Source organism: Cherax quadricarinatus, chromosome 32 (genome assembly GCF_038502225.1).
Source record: "Cherax quadricarinatus isolate ZL_2023a chromosome 32, ASM3850222v1, whole genome shotgun sequence".
Lineage (NCBI taxonomy): Eukaryota > Metazoa > Arthropoda > Malacostraca > Decapoda > Parastacidae > Cherax > Cherax quadricarinatus.
In genome coordinates this window covers 30,929,307-30,949,277 of record NC_091323.1, presented here as the reverse complement: position 1 = coordinate 30,949,277, position 19,971 = coordinate 30,929,307, and the positions used below count along the sequence as shown (strand labels likewise).

The 19,971-nt window shown below is 40.6% G+C and overlaps 1 protein-coding gene across 1 annotated transcript in view; it reads right to left on the bottom strand.

The window, feature by feature from the left end:
* Window positions 1-9,065: 9,065 nt before the first annotated feature.
* Window positions 9,066-19,971, bottom strand: part of LOC128690244 (uncharacterized) — a 26,667-nt gene continuing 15,761 nt past the window's right edge. The window contains exons 2-4 of the mRNA XM_053778832.2: window positions 11,952-12,181; window positions 11,283-11,399; window positions 9,066-10,909 (exon numbers count right to left, since the gene is read on the bottom strand). Of these exons, the coding sequence (XP_053634807.2) occupies window positions 10,604-10,909; window positions 11,283-11,399; window positions 11,952-12,181 (653 nt within the window). The 3' untranslated portion in view covers window positions 9,066-10,603. The remainder of the gene's footprint in view (window positions 10,910-11,282; window positions 11,400-11,951; window positions 12,182-19,971) is intronic.

The window sequence follows — 19,971 nt, the reverse complement described above, 5'->3', positions numbered from 1 at the left end:
TTGTGACATCCAAGAGTCGGCTTATTTTGTTGGATGCACCATAGACATGTGGCTCCTCCTGCATGATAGAATGATGATAGATGGACTGACTTGTGTCAATCTCCCTGAGTCTTAAGTCAATAAAGTTCAGTTGAAGTTCTTTTCGCATTATTGTTTTCAAACTGCTACCTGGCAAGCCAAGATTGTAATCTACCCCCTCTTGGAAAACATACAGCTTAGCCAATTTATCAGTTCTATCATGCATCCGAAGACCAATGTGAGATGGAATCCACAGCATGTGTCTGGCTTCTGATACGAGCATGCCACAATTTATACTTAATGAGTTGAGAGCATTTATGGATGATAGAGAATCAGTGTCAACCTTAGATACATGGACGCATTTCAGTGCAAGAAGTATGGCAAACAGTTCTGTTTGAAGGGTAGAGGCCCAGTTATTGATGCGTGCTCCAATTTCTTTAAGAGAGCTATCACTCTGTATGACAACAGCCAGGGCCGGATTACCGCATAGGCAAACTAGGCATTTGCCTAGGGCCCTGCGCATTTGGGGGCCCCGCGCATTTGGGGGCCCCGCGCATTTGGGGGCCACGCGGTCCAAGAGGTTCAGGGGCTCATCCAAGACTGCGCACATGGTGCAAGTGCAAAGGGGTCCCTACCTAAAAAGTTCAAGTGTTTGGAGAGTAAAATTGATTTTTAAAAATTAATCAAAACAAAAATAAATAATGAAATAAAATAAAATAAAAATAAATAAACCTAACCATAGATGGCAACACTCAACACGCCTTTGTTTACATCAGAACAGCTGTGTTTTCCCGCTAATGGGTGAGTATGGGAGATGCCTCTCCAATTTTCTCCCCTCAAGGAAGGTTCCTTGATGTTGGTGAGGGGCTCTTGATTTAGGGAATTGGATCTGTGCTCCAGTTCCCCGAATTAAGCCTGAATGCCTTCCACATCCCCCCCCAGGCGCTGTATAATCCTCCGGGTTTAGCGCTTCCCCCTTGATTATAATAATAATAATCTCCAATTTTCTGTAGTAATTACACGTTATCTAGACTTGTACTGTGACAAATTAACTGAAGTGTTGTTGATAGACATTGATGTGTATGGATAAATGTTTGTTTTCGCCTCTAAATGTTAAGGGAGGTACCTGATAGGGTTACTTGACCAGTAAAGACGCATTTTTGGTAAAAATACTATAAAGAAAAACCTAAAAACGCAAACTGACTTCCGTTTGTAGGTTTTAAAAGCACTTTGTCCTGTCTTTAAGTCTATCATTTCAATAACAGATCTCAATTGATTGATGTTCTACATCACTTCCGTCGCAAATGCTTAGTTTTCAAGTTGCGACGGAAGTGATGTAGAACATCAATTAATTTACTACATATTTCCCCAGAAACACATAAGCCACATCAGAAAATCGTTGGTTGGGTGAAACTGAAAATTGTCCCTGCATTCTTTAATTCTCATGTCCTTATCTATGGTGGTAGGCCATATATCATGCAAAACATAATGATTAGTTTAGTTATGAAAATGGTAATATAAATACCATTGTGCGTTGTTCTTGGACTCGGTATGATTTCTGTTTAAGTAAATTGGAGATCAAGGAGGATGAATTAGTAAAATATTCGTAGCCCAAATCACTAACCTAATCTATGGTAAAAGTTCTGTATATGACTCCTTTCCGGTAACGTTTTGAATTTTTAGATGCGCAGCCAGAGGAAAGGGGGCTACAAGGGCCATATCCCCCCAATTGACAGAAATTTTTTTTAAATAATAATTAAAAAATTAATAATAATTGATAATGAAAAATTTGTATTTGCATGATTACAGACAGTGATACATCCTCATTATGGCATCTCGTGAACGTGATGTTGGACGTTCTTATGTGAGTGGGTCACAGAAAAGAAAGAAGAACAGAAAAAGAAAGATGTAGGAAGCTGCAGAAAGATCACAGACATGCTCACGAAAACAGTTTCTGATGTTACCAGTACAGTTGAATCTGCAGATACGTCAGATCATACAGGAAGCCCTCCCTCCATTATTTCTCAGCCAGCATCTACTTCTTTTGTCTCCTCTCAATGTCTCAACGGACATTTCATCCACAGGATTTGTCTTAAAAGATCCTTCCTCATGGCCAAATGTAATCCCAGATTCTCTACGTAATGCTTTCATTGCAGAAAACTTCAGACAAACTCTGAACATTGACTTTAGGAAATCAGCAAGGATTTATGATGATGGAAGTCGTCGTTGTTTAAAGTCATCTATGTTTTATAGGAAGCTTGCAAATTCAGAAACTGTGAAAAGATCATGGATGGTATACTCTGAAAGCTCAGGAAAAGTGTACTGTTCAGCATGCAAGCTATTTTCTACCAAAGAAAATACCTTCACACAGGGGTTCAATGACTGGAAAAATTCCAAGCGTTTCGAGGAACATGAAAACAGCACCACTCACAGGAGCTGCATTTTAGCCAGTGTATTTCGTGCACAGAAAAAAAGGCTTACTGGATTTGTCATTTGGAAAAACAAACTGAAAAAGAGCGCACTTATTGGAGAAAAGTTCTAGAAAGAGTTGTTGCTGTTGTAAAATTCTTAGCTCTAAGAGGACTTGCTTTCCGTGGAGAAAATGAGGTTTTTGGTTCGGAAAACAATGGCAATTTCCTAGGGATCATAGAACTGTTAGCACAATTCGATCCATTCTTAGCAAATCATGTCATGCCTTGGGAATGCAGGAAGAGGCACTGTATCTTACATGTCATCTACTGTATGCAATGAATTTATTGAACTGGTGACTAAGAAGGTCCTCAATAACATCATAGCTGTGAAAACTGCAAAATACTTTGCAATAAGTGTAGATTCAACACCAGATATTTCACATACAGATCAATTGACATTCATTGTTCGCTTTGTCGACTCCAGTGGTAAGCCTGTAGAGCGCTTTATAAAATTCATTCCTCTTTCAGGCCATGATGGAGAAACAATGATGAATGTAGTACTGGATACTCTGCTTGAACATGATCTCTCTATTATGGATTGCCGTGGACAGAGCTACGACAATGCAAGTAACATGTCGGGTAAATATAATGGATTGCAAGCCCGTATCAAGCAAATCAACCCACTTGCTGAATATGTGCCCTGCTCAGCACATTCTCTTAATCTTGTTGGGTCATGTGCTGCGGAGTGTTGTGTCGCTGCAGTTTCATTTTTTGGACTTTTGCAAGCACTCTTTAATTTTTTCTCTGCTTCAACGCATCGGTGGAGTATACTCAAGTCAAGAGATGTCATCAAATCATTATCAACAACAAGGTGGTCAGCGCAGCATGATGCAACACATGCTTTGAAAGACAGCTTTGCTGAAATACGTTCTGCTTTGATCCAAATAGCAGAGGATGAAGACCAGACAGCAACTACAAGAAGCGAAGCAGCCAGCTTAGGATCAAAATTGGAAGATTTTGAATTGGCCTTACTGTGTGCTTTCGGACTGTATACTGGAACGGTTAATGCCACGAACAAGACACTTCAGAAAATTGAAATTGAAATGGCTACTTGTGCTAACCTCTATGCAGGCTTAGTGGAATTTGTAAGCTCACTTCGCAATGATGAAGCTTTTGAAATGTTTGAAGAGAAAGCTAAACTGCTGGTGAAAGACTACAGTTACCGGGCTGATCATCAGCGGTCAAGGAAGAGGAAACGCAATTTTGAAGAGCCAGACAATGAAATTGTGTTGCTACCAAGGCAGAAATGTAAGACAGCTACGTACTTCGTCATTCTGGATTCACTGTTGTATAGTCCTTGTGGCTTAGCGCTTCTTTTTTTGATTATAATAATAATCTGGATTCACTGATTACAGAATTAGTGAAAAGAAAAGAAATCTACCAGAATCTCAATGACAAGTTTGGATTTCTGTTCAAAATTACTACTATGCCAGATGCAGAATTGAGAGAAGCTGCATTAAAGTTGCGACAACACCTTTCAGCAGATGTTCAGGACACATTTGTTGAAGAAATAGTTCATTTTTCTGGGTATATGAATCAGATTAAAGCTCCACCTGAAAAATGTGCGCCCTCAGCTGCTTTGAAACATTTAAGAAATGCAGGTATCTCAGAAACCTTCCCTAATGTTGACATAGTGTATCGCCTTTACCTAACACTTCCAGCTACTAACTGTGAAGGAGAACGTTCATTTTCTGTTTTGAAAAGAGTGAAAAACCAGCTCCGTTCAACAATGAGCCAAGACAAATTGTGTAACCTAGCCTTGTTGATCATTGAGTCTGATCTAACAAGAAATATTGATTTTCAGAATATAATTGATGATTTTGCCAATATGAAATCCAGAAAAAAGTTTATTTAAGAAGTGCCTGTGAATATAAACAATTCTTTACTTTCTTGAGTTTATACGATTTGATAGTCTTATGCATGATGCAATGATAACAATAATGGTCAGTGATTTATAAAGGGAATAATAGTGCTGTAGTGGTTATGCTGAATATAATAGGTACATGATGTCACTACTTTAATAGCCTAATCTAGTAATACTATGCTGTCTTGAGTTTATTCTCTTTAAAATGCATGATTTAACAAGATAGTTATAATGGCTGTTGGTAAATGGTTTTGGTTGTCTTGATGTACTTTCCCTATTAAATTTAATTTAAATAGCCAGAATGTATTTAATTAGACCTTAAACAGGCTCACACCGACCCCCCCCCCCCCAACCCCCAAGCTGGAAGGGGTCGCTTCGCTTACCCGTAACTCAAAGGGGCCCCGCCAATCTGAATAGCCAAGGGCCTGGAGACTTCTTAATCCGGCCCTGACAACAGCAGCACTACCACCTGCACCAGTGGATTGGTGAACAGAACCATCACGTAAATAATTTGTGAGAGTGTGCTGTGTGAATAAGTTATCAATACATCTTAAGGTTCAAGTTTGGCTTCAAGGCGAAGCTTTGGTTGTGATTTAAGAAGTAGTTTGGGGGGAAATGGAGGAATGGTAGTTTGGAATGGGGTAATATCCCATGGAGCGGAGAAGTGCCGCTGTTGCCTTATTTGAAACAGATCATGTATCTGATTCATGCAGAGGTCAGTTCCAGTTTTTTTGATCCATCTGGAGGGGTGTTCACCAGCGCTGAGGAAAGTTTGGAGGCCTTTTGTGCAGGGAGCAAAGAGGAAATGCACACAGGCATACTTCATACTCAACTGGTCTGCCCACTGCACCCCAACCCCAGGGTGATGGTCTGTCGGGCGTGGTAGAGGGGCGTGCTGTAGGTGGAGCGGGTGGGCTGGTGGGCCCAGGTAAAGTAGGACCATTCCTGTCTATCCTCCAGCACGTGACTGCCCACTTCCAGGTGCGCCACAAGGTCTCGGGTGTGGTGCACCCGACAGCAGCAGCTGGGGCAACGCAAGGCTCAGACCAGTTCCAGAGATTAAAAGTTGAAGATGCACTCTCCAACTTAAATCAAGTGAAACTAAGGTTTGGGAAGCAGCCACAGGTCTACAATGATTTTTCTGGATATTATGAAAGAGTTCAAGTTTCAATCCATCGACACTCCTGGAGTCATCGTTCGTGTGTCACAACTCTTCCGTGGTCATCCAGAGCTTATTGTCGGCTTCAACACCTTCCTTCCGCCCGGCTACAAAATTGAGGTGCAAGGGAATGAGCAGGTGAACGTAAGTGTGCCATCCTCCACCACCACCATCGCCCACGGTTACTCTCAAGCCCTCTCATCATCCCCCACCTCCTAGGTCAGGGTAATGACTAACTCTTGTCTACAAGTCTTAGGGGATTCATCATACTCAACTTTCATGATCACCTTCTAACACTAACCTGGATTATTCCATCTTGGATTAATATTAGGCAGATTTTGGATATTAGCATTTCTTTAAACCCATTTTGTCATTCTATTTACAGTACTGAAGTTTTCCTAAATACAGCAAATATAAGCCATGCTGATTTTGTTATGAATAATATTATTGTAGCAAAGAATTTCAAAAAGAAAGAATGTTTTTTTTATTTTTTTCATCATTCCTTCCCCTTAAAATTGTCACATGGTTTTAAACTCTTCATTTAAGCTTGTTTTTTATATAAAATAATAATTATAATCATAAAAAAGTAAAAATACAGTAGATCCTCATATTACATGGATTTATTTGGCACATTCTGGTTATTGCACTATTGAAAAATCGCAGCATAATTTTATACAACACTTCGTAAAATTAACTTAAAACGCGGTTCGGTTTGCAGAGGAGAAAACTTCTGGAGCATCGCCCGCGGGATATTTCCCTAGCTCAGGCCCCCGCCTGGCTGTGGTTGACATTAGTCTCCACGGGGCTGCACCGGGCTGCAAGGCAGCAACGGATCGCTTAACCTTGCTCCTTTGCGGTAATGCGTCAGGTTAATGAAGTTTGAGAAAGCAATAAAAAAAAATCCCCTAGTTTAAAAAAAAAAAAAAAAAAAGCCGGGGTCGGTCACATACTTATACGGGTAAATTCTAGCGTCTTCAAATCTGGTGGAAGACAGCTGGTAGGCCTACATATGAAAGAATGGGTCAGTGTGTGAAGTATAAAAAAAATCCAGCAGCACGCACTGAATGAGAAAAAAAAAACTCCGACTAGGCTTTTGGTTTAAAATCGCGACTTTGCAGTATATTTTCGGATGGTATTTATGGTTGTATTCTCGTTTTCTTGGTCTCATTTGATAGAATGGAAGATATATTACAGAAGCAGAGATGATTTTGATTAGTTTCACGATGAAAAGTACCTTGAAATTGAGCGCAATGTAGCAGAAATGTTCGATTTTTGCCGATGTTCATGAGAGCCCTTGTGGCTTAGCGCTTCTTTTTTGATTATAATAATAATAAAGAGTAAATGAATGGGTCATATGATGACCCGCAGCTGGAGCTTTTGGTCATCTGACCTGGGCCTTCCGCTGGCTTATCGATCCACGCCTTTAAAAATTATGATTAGTTATAACCATTTAGTTTTACTTTATTAATTTTTGTATGAAGAGATCATAAAACAGTTTACATCTCAAAGAAAAAGAAAGGAACTGATGTACATGTGAATTAAGCGAGCAAAATTATCTGGTGCTTTTATTTTTAAATTTATACATTAGAAAAAATTCATCTCTCCATTTTTTCAATTTATAGTTTTATGGGATATTAGAAATTCAGTTCATTTATGCATGACAATTCATGTCATTTGCAATCCATACTATGTACAGAAATAGCCTAGTTTGTACTGTATGTTTATTTTTGAGTAATACTTATGCCAGAGTAATATGTTCAGCACGGTAGCATAGTGCACACACCAGTTATAATACGTAGAGAGGAAGGAAGGGAACTAAACCAGTCAAGGAAATGAAATGAAGAAAAGGAGGAAGTGTGTTAGGATAGAAGTGAGAGAGACAAGAGTATAGTTAGGTTAAACAAAGAGTGAAAAAAAAGAGGGAGAGAGAGAAAGACCCTTAAAAGGTGAAGTTTTTTTGATTCAAGGAACTGTAGCTTCTCCTTCCATCCATCAATCATGCTGAATCCTCAGGCCGTCTTTCCCATGAATATAATAATAATAATAATAATAATAATAATAATAATAATAGATATAAATGAAAAAGAACAGGGAGAAAAAAGCTAGGTTAGATATAATTTTTTTAAGGTGATGGGATTGTATTGGTTAGATAAAAATATGTTAAGAAATGTATATTTTTTGAAGCCAGTACTGTACTGTAAACCCTCAATACACTGACTTCAATGTAACAGATTTCTGCAATAAAATCTAATGAGTAAATTGCACATTAACCTCAATTATTTTCAATAACTATTGCAATATATATGTAAACTGTGTGTACAGTACTATGTTAGGTGTACAGTAAAGTATTTTATTGCTTTTTCTGTTTCTATTTTTAACATTATTATTAAATGACACTTGGAGAATACACTCACTAGTCTGTTGTTATGTTAATTTTAAGCCTGCCCATAATGTTCTGCATACAAGGGGCTTTTGGCATGTACACCCAGCTTTAATTCCTTGTGCAACTATGTATCATGTCCAAATAAAGTATTGTATAGTATTGTATAAGGGTTTAGATATATTTGTGGTGGCTTTTATTTTCCAAAGATTTTTTTATTTCTTTTGGAACATCTTAAGAAGGAGCCACTTAGTTAACTATTTCTATGTTGGGAATTACTATCATCCACAATCACATTCTCCTGCACATCATTAGAAGCCATTCAATTTCCTACCCTGATAACATGTAACCTGAGTCCTTAGCATCAACCTCTAGCAACCATGCTACACAAAATAAGTCTGGTGAAAATATGACTCGTACTACAAAAAAAAAAATGTTTTACCTAAGCTTTTTCAGAACACAACCCTTTCACTGAGTAGGAAAGTCTAGCGTACAGCAAATGGCAGAGTATTGTATTTGCAGTACAATAATAACAGCCACATTCTTGGCTGTTATTAGTGTATTGTAAAGTTTGAGCACCACTACACCTGTTAACACTCCTGCAAGTGTAATTCGTAGGTTAGCACTGTATGACTCATTTGGGCTTAGCGATTTCCTGTAATAGTAATAGCTCCTCCAGGTGCCTATTTCAAGGTTACAGCCCTTGCGAAAATCATGAAACACTTGTAAACTGGATCATCATTTTCTTGTTTTCTATGAACACTTGCTCTGGCTTTTGACTGTTCGCAATAAACATGTAACCCCTTTTCTTTTGGCTTTCTTCCATCTTCAGTCTAGAGTACTGCCAGTCCAACATCTTTTGATCAGATCTTACCATATTCACTTCAGACACCTTGACATACTTACTCACTCTGCCCTCCTCTCCCAGTTGCACCTTAACCCTGGCTCTTTGACTCCTTAACTGACACTGATTTGCTACACCATATGTGACCCTTTTCCTTCCTTCTGTTGTCCTTCCCTCAACACCACTTCTTGTTTAATTTTTTAACTTTCATTATTTTTTCTTCTGCAATATAAACCTTTCCCATTATTTTCTAAATAATAATAACAATGCCAAATATTAAAGTTTTTAGTTTATCTTATTGATTTTTTCTTATGGACAAATAAAGCTCATTCTTTTAATAACACTTTTCAATTTTATTTATAGGTATGTAGGTTACAAAGGATCGAAGATATTTTTTTAATTAGCATAGTTTTACTGCTGTGCTGTTATTTTGTGCTAATTTTCTCTTGAACCAAGTCTATTAAGGGTTGAATTATTGCAACATTTATAAATAAAACAAAGAGGCTATGACAGCAAAGAATACAAGCTTTATCAACTCACCATCAAAGCACTTGAGATGTTTATAGCTATGAATTGCCGAGACATGAGTTTCAAACACTCATTATAAAGATAACTAAAGCTCTGCCCAATAAGCATCAAGATGACTAAATTTTCTACCAATGAACGTCAATGTGTCTACCATCTCAATGATGAGCAATGAGACTATTGCGTTCTCAACAAATGTATATCAAGATATCTACGATATCTACTTATTAACATCAAGATGCTACTTCACCACTGAATATCAAGATGTCTACATTATTGCCCAATAAACCTCAAGACAATTTTTTATAGTAATATTTAGACCAATATTGCCCAATGAACTGATTAAGTAACCCCAGAGATACAAAGAAAATATGAACAAATTATGACTTTTAGTTTAGCTAACTTGTATTGTCTCCTCATCATGGGAGGTTGCCTTGCTGCTGCTGAAGGCCTAATACTAGGAACTGGAGCAACCTTACCCTTCCTTGGGTGAAACCTGATTTCTACCCACTAATCTCATTCCCTAGGCACTGTATAACCCTTCTGGGTTAGTGCTTCCCCATCAATATTATATACTGATTCACCTGCACCTTACTGCCAACAAGTTGGTAGGTATGATGAGACTTACATCCGTTCCATAAGCAACCTATTTTTTCAGACTTATTACATCTTGAGGTTTAAAGATCTACTGTATAGTTCTTAAATGTGTTGTTATAATGCATGCTTCAGAGTTGGGAGTTGAATCCACTGTGTCACCATCAAGGTAAACAAAACTTATATTGGAAGCTGTTCTTTCTTTTTAAATGATATGTCTACAGAGGATATGTCAATACAATACAATACGTACAGTATTTTTACTTCCAGCGGACGACAACCAGTGTCTCTCATCTGGTTACTGGAGCTGGAATAATGGATCAGCAGAGTAAAACATGGGTCATATATAACATTAGGAAACATCAAAACAATGGAGTACTGTGGCTCCATTTGGAAGATCAGACGAGTCAAATTTCAGGTTACACTCCATATAACATAAACCATTGGACCCCATACACCTGTAACCCTAAAGAGAGCCTAGGCAAGGCAGGACCTTGAACATCAACAAGTCTAACTTACTATAATTTACTTAACTTTGCTATTATCACATGTAGTATCATTCACAGTAATGCATTTCATAAAAGTTCAAAATATTTTCTAATCGATTTCTTTGGTAATTGAACTAAAATATACTCTTTCTTAATTCTGATAGGAAAACATTGATGCTCTGCCAGTGATTGACTTCAATAAAAAATTACCACATTGTTGTAAAAAAGAAGTTTTTTTTTTTTGTAAAAATATGAAGATTTCAAAAGATGTGACAAATGCTGGAAGAAGCCAAGACAACAATGAAAAGGAAGGAGCCGAGAGCCAGGGCATCTCTGCGGACATGAACACCCAGCTGGGAGTTGAAACCAATGACCTGTGTAGCTGTGTAGGTCAACGTTGGTGCTAGAGCGAAGGTCACAGTAGGTACGAAGACAGAAGTAAGTGTGGGTGCGAGGGCAGCAATAAGAGCGACCAGGAGAAGTTGGGTGCAGCTGGAGTGCCTGGGAGAAGCAGAGCTGCCAGTGTTGCAGTAGGACTCAGAGCAACACGATGTGCACGAGTAGATCTGGGGATAATACAGTACCACTGATTAACTCACTTCTTATAACTATCTCTTGGTTAAGTTATAAAAAATCTCCCTTTGACAGGGGTGCCTAGATGTTTGTGAAGGGCTTTTGATGTAAGAGACTGAAGTTATCCCTTCCTTTCCTTGGATCAAAACTTATCTCTCTCATTCCTCAGGTGCCGTATGACCCCTATGGGTTTAATTTTTCCCCGTGAATATAATACTGTACATAATAAAAGGTTCATTATCCCTGGGAAAAAAAATAATGCAAACTATCAGAATATTATTGTCAACTTGATACCTAGAAAACTTCTGGATGCAAGATCTCTGTTCAATTTTACAAAAGACACTACAATCAAAAGCAGCACATTACCTTGGTTCTGTCACCAATGACCATACATGATGGGTTGCAGACGGCAGCACATGTACGATTAACTCCAAAGTCCATCTTTTCTTCTCCTGCCTCAACTACATACCAGACCCTTTTCACCTGTATGGATGCCAACATCACAGTCAGCATTTACATAATAAAGTGCAAAACATATTTGAAATATATTTAGTATACACATAGCCTATGCTAGCTCTTAGTCCTCCATTGTAGCCTTAGACCAAATGACAAAATGGCTTTTTATCCTTTTGGTTCTCTTTGCGTATCAGTATAGTACACTGTGTCCGTCAAGTTCATCCCATTTTTTTTTTGCCACACTTAAGTTAAAAAAAAAGCCTTGAATAACCCATATGCATTTAGTGTTTTTGCAATATTGCTTTTACAGTACTGTAATCATGTTAAAGAAATATTATCTGATATCATATGACATTGTTATTATTTTGTCTTTGGTACACAGCCCCTCACTGTCTATGTCATGATCATATTCCCTCTTGTTTTCAGATTTAGCGACAGGAGACTTCGCTCATTTCCCGCAGATTTAGTCAATAGTCTCGATGTACTCCTCAGACGGAGTACAGCAGCAAGAATGAGAGACAGAAAATTCAGAATATTGAAAAAATGAAGATAAACAGAAATGCATGTATTGCAACTGACAGTGCAGAATGTCTCCTCAGGTGTGCAATTCCTGGAAGCAGAGGTGGTGAAGGTAACATTATCATGGTCCAGATCGTAGCAGTCGGAGCCATGGCTGTTGGAGGAGCACGTCCAGCAGGTGAGAGGTTCCCTGGAGCCCGCCACCACGCCATCCACCAGTGTTGTTGTAACCACTGCTGCCACTACACTGCTACTCCACTGGATGACAACTTCCTCCACTGCCACAGCCCCTGAGTTCATGGCAACCATTAATTATCTCATTCACAAAGTATTTGTGTGTATATTTTTTTTATCTAGCTGGTTTCTGGACACATCATTACATAATTTTAGAAAGCATACTGTTAAATAAATGTTATACCATCTAACTGTTTGGGTTAGAAATCTAATCCGAGAAGTTTAACTGTACTAGATCACATAATTCATGCTTTCATTCTGGTCACGCGGGAAAGCAGATAAGAAAATTTTCTTACCTGGAGAGGGTTTCGGGGGTCAACGCCCCCGCGGCCCAGTCTGAGACCAGCCCTCATGGTGGATCAGGGTCTGATCAACCAGGCTGTTACTGCTGGCCGCACGCAAACTCACATACGAACCACAGCCCGGCTGGTCAAGTACTGACTTTAGGTGCCTGTCCAGTGCCTTCTTAAAGACAGGGGTCTATTGGTAATTCCCCTTATGTATGTTGGGAGGCAGTTGAACAGTCTTGGGCCCCGGACACTTATTGTGTTGTCTCTCAATGTACTCGTGGCGCCCCTGCTTTTTATCGGGGAAATGTTGCATCTCCTGCCGAGTCTTGCTTTTATAGGGAGTGATTTTCGTGTGCAGGTTTGGTACCAATCCCTCCAGGACCTTCCAGGTGTATATTATCATGTATCTCTCTCGCCTGCGTTCCAGGGAATACAGATCAAGGACCTTCAATCGTTCCCAGTAGTTTAGGTGCCTTATTGTACTTATATGTGCTGTGAAAGTTCTTTGTACACTGTCCAAGTCTGCAATATCGCCAGCCTTGAAGAGGGCGGTTAGTGTACAGTAGTATTTCAGCCTAGAGAGTACAAGCGATTTGAAGAGAATCATCATGGGCTTGGCATCCCTAGTTTTGAAGGTTCTCATTATTTACTCTATCATTTCCCTAGCAGATGAGGTAGATACATTGTTGTGGTCTTTGAAAGCGAGATTCTCTGACATCACTCCCAGGTCCTTCACATTACCTTTTCGCTATATTGTATGGTTAGAATTTATCCTATACCCTGATACATTTTTAATTTCCTCAAGTTTCCCATATCTGAGTAGTTGAAATTTCTCCTCATTGAACTTCATATTGTTTTGAGTGGCCCATTTGAAGATTTGGTTAAAGACACAAGTGCAACTAATGTGACATTTTTATTGTGGCAACGTTTCGCTCTCCAGGAGCTTTGGCAAGCAGTTACGGTTTGACAAAGTTCCTGGAGAGCGAAACTTTGCCACAATAAAAATGTCACATTAGTTGCACTTGTGTCCTTTTACTTTACACATTTTCCGTAATTCTACCAACATTATTACAAGATTTGGTTGATGTCCGCTTGGAGTCTTGCGGTGTCTTCGATGGAGGTCACTGTCATGGTAATCCAGGTGTCATCCTCAAAGTAAGAAATCTTTGTCTATCTCAGAAATGAGAATAAGGAATAGAATGGGAGCGAGTACTGTGCCTTGTGGAACAGAGCTTTTCACCGTGGCTGCCTGGGACTTTACTCTGTTTAATATTACTCTTTGTGTTCTATTTGTCAGGAAGTTATAGATCCATTTACCAACTTTTCCTGTTATTACTTTATCACGCATTTTGTGTGCTATTACACCATGGTCACACTTGTCGAAAGCTTTTGCAAAGTCTGTGTATAATACATCTGTGTTTTGTTTATCCTCTACAGCACCCAGGGCCTTGTCATAGTGGTCCAGTAGCTGGGACAGGCAGGAGCGACCTGCTCTAAACCCGTGTTGCCCTTGGTTGTGTAATTGATGGGTATCTAGGTGGTTGGCGATCTTGCTTCTTAGAACCCTCTCAAAGATTTTTAATGATATTTTTATGATATCGGTCTGTAGTTCTTTGCAATTGCTTTACTGCCACCTTTGTGGAGTGGGGCTATGTCTGTTGTTTTTAGTGTGTGTGGGATGACCCCTGTGTCCGTGCTCCCTCTCCATAAATTGCTGAAGGCACGCGATAGGAGCTTCTTGCAATTCTTTATGAACACAGAGTTCCGTGAGTCAGGTCCTGGGGCAGAGTGCATGGACATGTCATTTATTGCCTTTTCAAAGTCTTTTGGAGTTAGGATAATATCTGAGATTTTTGGGATGACCAAATTTTGGGTTTCGTTCATAAAGAATTCATTTGGATTGTCGACCCTTAATTTGGGCAGCGGCACGCTGAATACTAAGTCATATTGGGACTTTAGTATCTCACATTTCTTGGCTGTCATCTGTTTATGTCCCATCCCGCTTAAGCAGGGGCCCAATACTGGATGTTGTTTTTCCCTTAGATTTGGCATAAGAGCAATTGAGCGACTCTGTGACGTACAGGTCAACCCCCCCTCCCCATCCTTGCTGCCTGTTTAGTCTGTCACATTTTACTCCTCCTACTATTCCTGTTCATCTAGCAGTAAATAGGTATACCTAAGTAGCAGTCTCGACACCTGAAGACGGGATGACCACAACAACGCCTGTTTGCAACACTGAAATCAATGTGGGCACTTAATGAAGCTTAATAAAGCACAGCTAGTTCATCAGCGACAACGACCAACAGAAGCTGAGCTGCCACAACCCACACTATCCTGCAAGTGTCTGGAATCTTCATAGTTTTCAAACTTTTAGCTAAAAGATTGTTATCCATATTAGGATCTGCCATCATGTGAATATAATGAGCATAGAGAAGCTATGCTGCAGGTGTACTGACCCATGTTAGACAGGTTCTATTCTCTGGAGATTAGGAGGTGTGGGGTTTCTAAAAGAATTATCCATAGTGCTGATGATTGGTTGTTGAGGTGGTTCGGACATTTAAGGAGGATGGAACGAAACAGAATGACTCAGAGGGTGTATAAATCTGTAGCGGAAGGAAGGCAGGGTAGGGGTCGTCCTATGATTGGTTGGAGAGGGAGGGGGGGTAAAGGAGATTTTTGTGTGAAGGGCTTAGACTTCCAGGAAGTGTGCGTGAGCTTGTTATATAGGAGCGAGTGGAGGTGAATGGTTTTTATGACCTGACATACTGCTGGAGTGTGGGAAAAGTAACATTTATGAATGGGTTCAGGGAAATTGGTCAGACGTACTTGAGTCCTGGAGGTGGAAAGTACAATGCCTGCACTCTGAAGGAGGGGTGGAAATATGCTGCAGTTTTTTAACTGTAATGTAGGTGTGCCTCTGGGAAGATAAGATAAGATTTCGTTCGGATTTTTAACCCCGGAGGGTTAACCACCCAGGATAACCCAAGAAAGTCAGTGCGTCATCGAGGACTGTCTAACTTATTTCCATTGGGGTCCTTAATCTTGTCCCCCAGGATGCGACCCACACCAGTCGACTAACACCCAGGTACCTATTTGCTGCTAGGTGAACAGGACAATAGGTGTAAGGAAACGTGTCGAAATGTTTCCACCCGCCGGGAATCGAACCCGGGCCCTCCGTTTGTGAAGCGGGAGCTTTAGCCACCAGGCCACCGGGCCACAGTGATGGAGTGAATGGTGATGAAAGCGTTTCTTCTTTTTCGGGTCACCCTGCCTCCGTGGGTAACGGCCGATGTGTTAATAAAAAATAATAATATAAAAATACATCACTAAGCCAACTATATACCGTCAGGACTAATATTAGAGTTAAGCATTATGCCTTGAGTTATTATATTTAAGGGGAAGCATTAAACAGGTAGGGGTCATACATTTCTTTGGGGAATGGAAAGTAGTCAGACTTGATCCAAAGAAGACACGTCCAATGTCTAGGATCAAGAGCCTCTCACCGACATCAAGGACCCTCTTGAAGCCTTAGATTGAAGATGCCTGAGTCACACAGCACTGTCTTCCATAAATTAAGTATACTGACGGCTCCACCAGTCTATATGTGCATGTTACTGGTAATGTCATTTTTGTCAGTGACAGCTCCTGTATAGAAGGTAAGATGAGACTGACTAACTGACTTCCACTGTGGTCCTTAATCTTGGCCCCCAGGATGCGACCCACACCAGTCGACTAACACCTTGATATCTGCTTACTGCCTTATCTCTTATCTTGCTAGGTGAACAGCTCCAGCAGGTGTAAGGAAACACGCCCAACGTTCCCACCCACGGGAGTGCGTTGCCAACCAAGCCACGGAACACCATGGTGCATGCACAATAAATGGGCCTCCTCCCTACAAACCGAATTCTTGGCTATCCTTGCACTCAAGTGTGATTCGTTATCATTTATACACGCTCTTAGCTCCAAAAGTGTCAGCTGTGATATGCTCATGTCAGTAGCCAGACACAGGACTGCACCTTCTATGGATTCCATCTCGCATTGGTTAACAACTTTGCTGAGTTGTCAAAGGCGTACTGCGTAAGTCTTTACGGGCAATACGAAAAGAACTTTAACTGAATCTCACTGGCCTGAGACAGAAGGAGATTAAAGTCAGTCAGTCTATGCAATAGGAGTAATATGTCTATGGCGCATCCAACAAAATCAGCAGAATATTAGATGTCACTACTGTAGTGACTGGGCTACAGTATACCATTATCCGTTGTGAAAAAAATATCCACTTCGCCTACTGTAAATAACTCGTAACCATTTAAACTTGTGTAAATTCAATCACACAATACCACAATACCAACAATACCACCAGTCCGATAACATTCTTCTTGGCAAATATACAGGGTCTAAAGCCAGCAACAAACAACAAAATACCTTTCATCCGTGGACTGCTTGCAGAGGCAAAGGCAATGTTCGCGGCTTTCACTGAGACCCACATAAAGGATCACTTGGACAACGAAATATGGATCCCAGGTTGCAACCAATACAGATGTGACAGAGTGAACAGGCAAAAGGGGGGGGGGGGTTGGCCTGTACATTGCAGAGTCACTTGTTTGCACAGAACTGCTAAATGCCTCAAATGATGTAGTGGAAGTTTTAGCAGTAAAGGTAGAGAACCAAAACCTAGTCATTGTGGTAGTCTACAAGCCTCCGGATGCAACATCCCAGCAATTCCAGGAACAGCTGTTAAAAATTGACCACTGTCTGGAAAATCTTCCAGCTCCTGCACCCAACATCTTGCTCCTGGGGGATTTCAACTTAAGGCACCTAAAATGGAGGAATATAGCAAATAATATTGTTGCAGTAATAACACCAGGAGGCAGCTCTGATGAAAACTCACACTCACGCGAGCTTTTAAATCTCTGCACAAAATTCAATTTAAACCAGCAAATAATAGAGCCTACTAGACTGAAGAATACACTAGACTCATCTTCACTAACAATGATGATCTGATAAGAAATGTCACCATATCAAAAACAATATACTCAGATCACAACATAATTGAGGTTCAGTCATGTATGCGCGGAGCCCCAGACCGACATAATGAGATTAGTCACGAGGGAGCATTCACCAAATTCAACTTCAATAACAAAAACATAAAGTGGGACCAAGTAAACCAAGTCCTAACCGATATAAGCTGGGAAGATATACTAAGCAACACAGACCCCAACTTATGCCTAGAACAGATTAACTCGGTGGCACTCGATGTATGCACAAGGCTTATTCCTCTAAGAAAAAGGAGGAGTAGATGTAAAATAGAAAGAGACAGGCGCTCCCTTTACAGGCGACGGAAAAGAATAACAGAGCGGCTAAAAGAGGTCAATATATCTGAAATGCGTAGGGAGACACTGGTCAGAGAAATAGCAAGCATCGAACTTAAGCTAAAAGAATCCTTTAGGAGTCAGGAATCGCGGGAAGAACTAAAAACCATAAATGAAATCGAAAGAAACCCAAAGTATTTCTTCTCCTATGCCAAATCAAAATCGAGAACAACGTCCAGTATTGGGCCCCTACTTAAACAAGATGGGTCCTACACAGATGACAGCAAGGAAATGAGTGAGCTACTCAAGTCCCAATATGACTCAGTTTTTAGCAAGCCGTTAACCAGACTGAGAGTCGAAGATCAAAATGAATTTTTTATGAGAGAGCCACAAACTTTGATTAACACAAGCCTATCCGATGTTATCCTGACGCCAAATGACTTCGAACAGGCGATAAATGACATGCCCATGCACTCTGCCCCAGGGCCAGACTCATGGAACTCTGTGTTCATCAAGAACTGCAAGAAGCCCCTATCACGAGCCTTTTCCATCCTATGGAGAGGGAGCATGGACACGGGGGTCGTCCCACAGTTACTAAAAACAACAGACATAGCCCCACTCCACAAAGGGGGCAGTAAAGCAACAGCAAAGAACTACAGACCAATAGTACTAACATCCCATATCATAAAAATCTTTGAAAGGGTCCTAAGAAGCAAGATCACCACCCATCTAGAAACCCATCAGTTACACAACCCAGGGCAACATGGGTCTGTCTCAACTATTAGATCACTACGACAAGGTCCTAAATGCACTAGAAGACAAAAAGAATGCAGATGTAATATATACAGACTTTGCAAAAGCCTTCGACAAGTGTGACCATGGCGTAATAGCGCACAAAATGCGTGCTAAAGGAATAACAGGAAAAGTCGGTCGATGGATCTATAATTTCCTCACTAACAGAACAGAGAGAGTAGTCGTCAACAGAGTAAAGTCCGAGGCAGCTACGGTGAAAAGCTGTTCCACAAGGCACAGTACTCGCTCCCATCTTGTTCCTCATCCTCATATCCGACATAGACAAGGATGTCAGCCACAGCACCGTGTCTTCCTTTGCAGATGACACCCGAATCTGCATGACAGTGTCTTCCATTGCAGACACTGCAAAGCTCCAGGCGGACATCAACCAAATCTTTCAGTGGGCTGCAGAAAACAATATGAAGTTCAACGATGAGAAATTTCAATTACTCAGATATGGTAAACATGAGGAAATTAAATCTTCATCAGAGTACAAAACAAATTCTGGCCACAAAATAGAGCGAAGCACCAACGTCAAAGACTTGGGAGTGATCATGTCGGAGGATCTCACCTTCAAGGACCATAACACTGTATCAATCGCATCTGCTAGAAAAATGACAGGATGGATAATGAGAACCTTCAAAACTAGGGAGGCCAAGCCCATGATGACACTCTTCAGGTCACTTGTTCTATCTAGGCTGGAATATTGCTGCACACTAACAGCACCTTTCAAGGCAGGTGAAATTGCCGACCTAGAAAATGTACAGAGAACTTTCACGGCGCGCATAACGGAGATAAAACACCTCAATTATTGGGAGCGCTTGAGGTTCCTAAACCTGTATTCCCTGGAACGCAGGAGGGAGAGATACATGATTATATACACCTGGAAAATCCTAGAGGGACTAGTACCGAACTTGCACACGAAAATCACTCACTACGAAAGCAAAAGACTTGGCAGACGATGCACCATCCCCCCAATGAAAAGCAGGGGTGTCACTAGCACGTTAAGAGACCATACAATAAGTGTCAGGGGCCCGAGACTGTTCAACTGCCTCCCAGCACACATAAGGGGGATTACCAACAGACCCCTGGCAGTCTTCAAGCTGGCACTGGACAAGCACCTAAAGTCAGTTCCTGATCAGCCGGGCTGTGGCTCGTACGTTGGTTTGCGTGCAGCCAGCAGCAACAGCCTGGTTGATCAGGCTCTGATCCACCAGGAGGCCTGGTCACAGACCGGGCCGCGGGGGCGTTGACCCCCGGAACTCTCCAGGTAAACTCCATGTATCCAGGTATAAGATATTGTAAACAATCAATTCATAACCACATATTAACTACAATATAATGATTTTGTGACTATATTCTAAAATGTCAATGATAAACCGAAGTGTTTGAGGTAATGCCAAAGATTGCAAACTTTATCATTCTTACAAAACAACTTAATTTATCACTGAATAG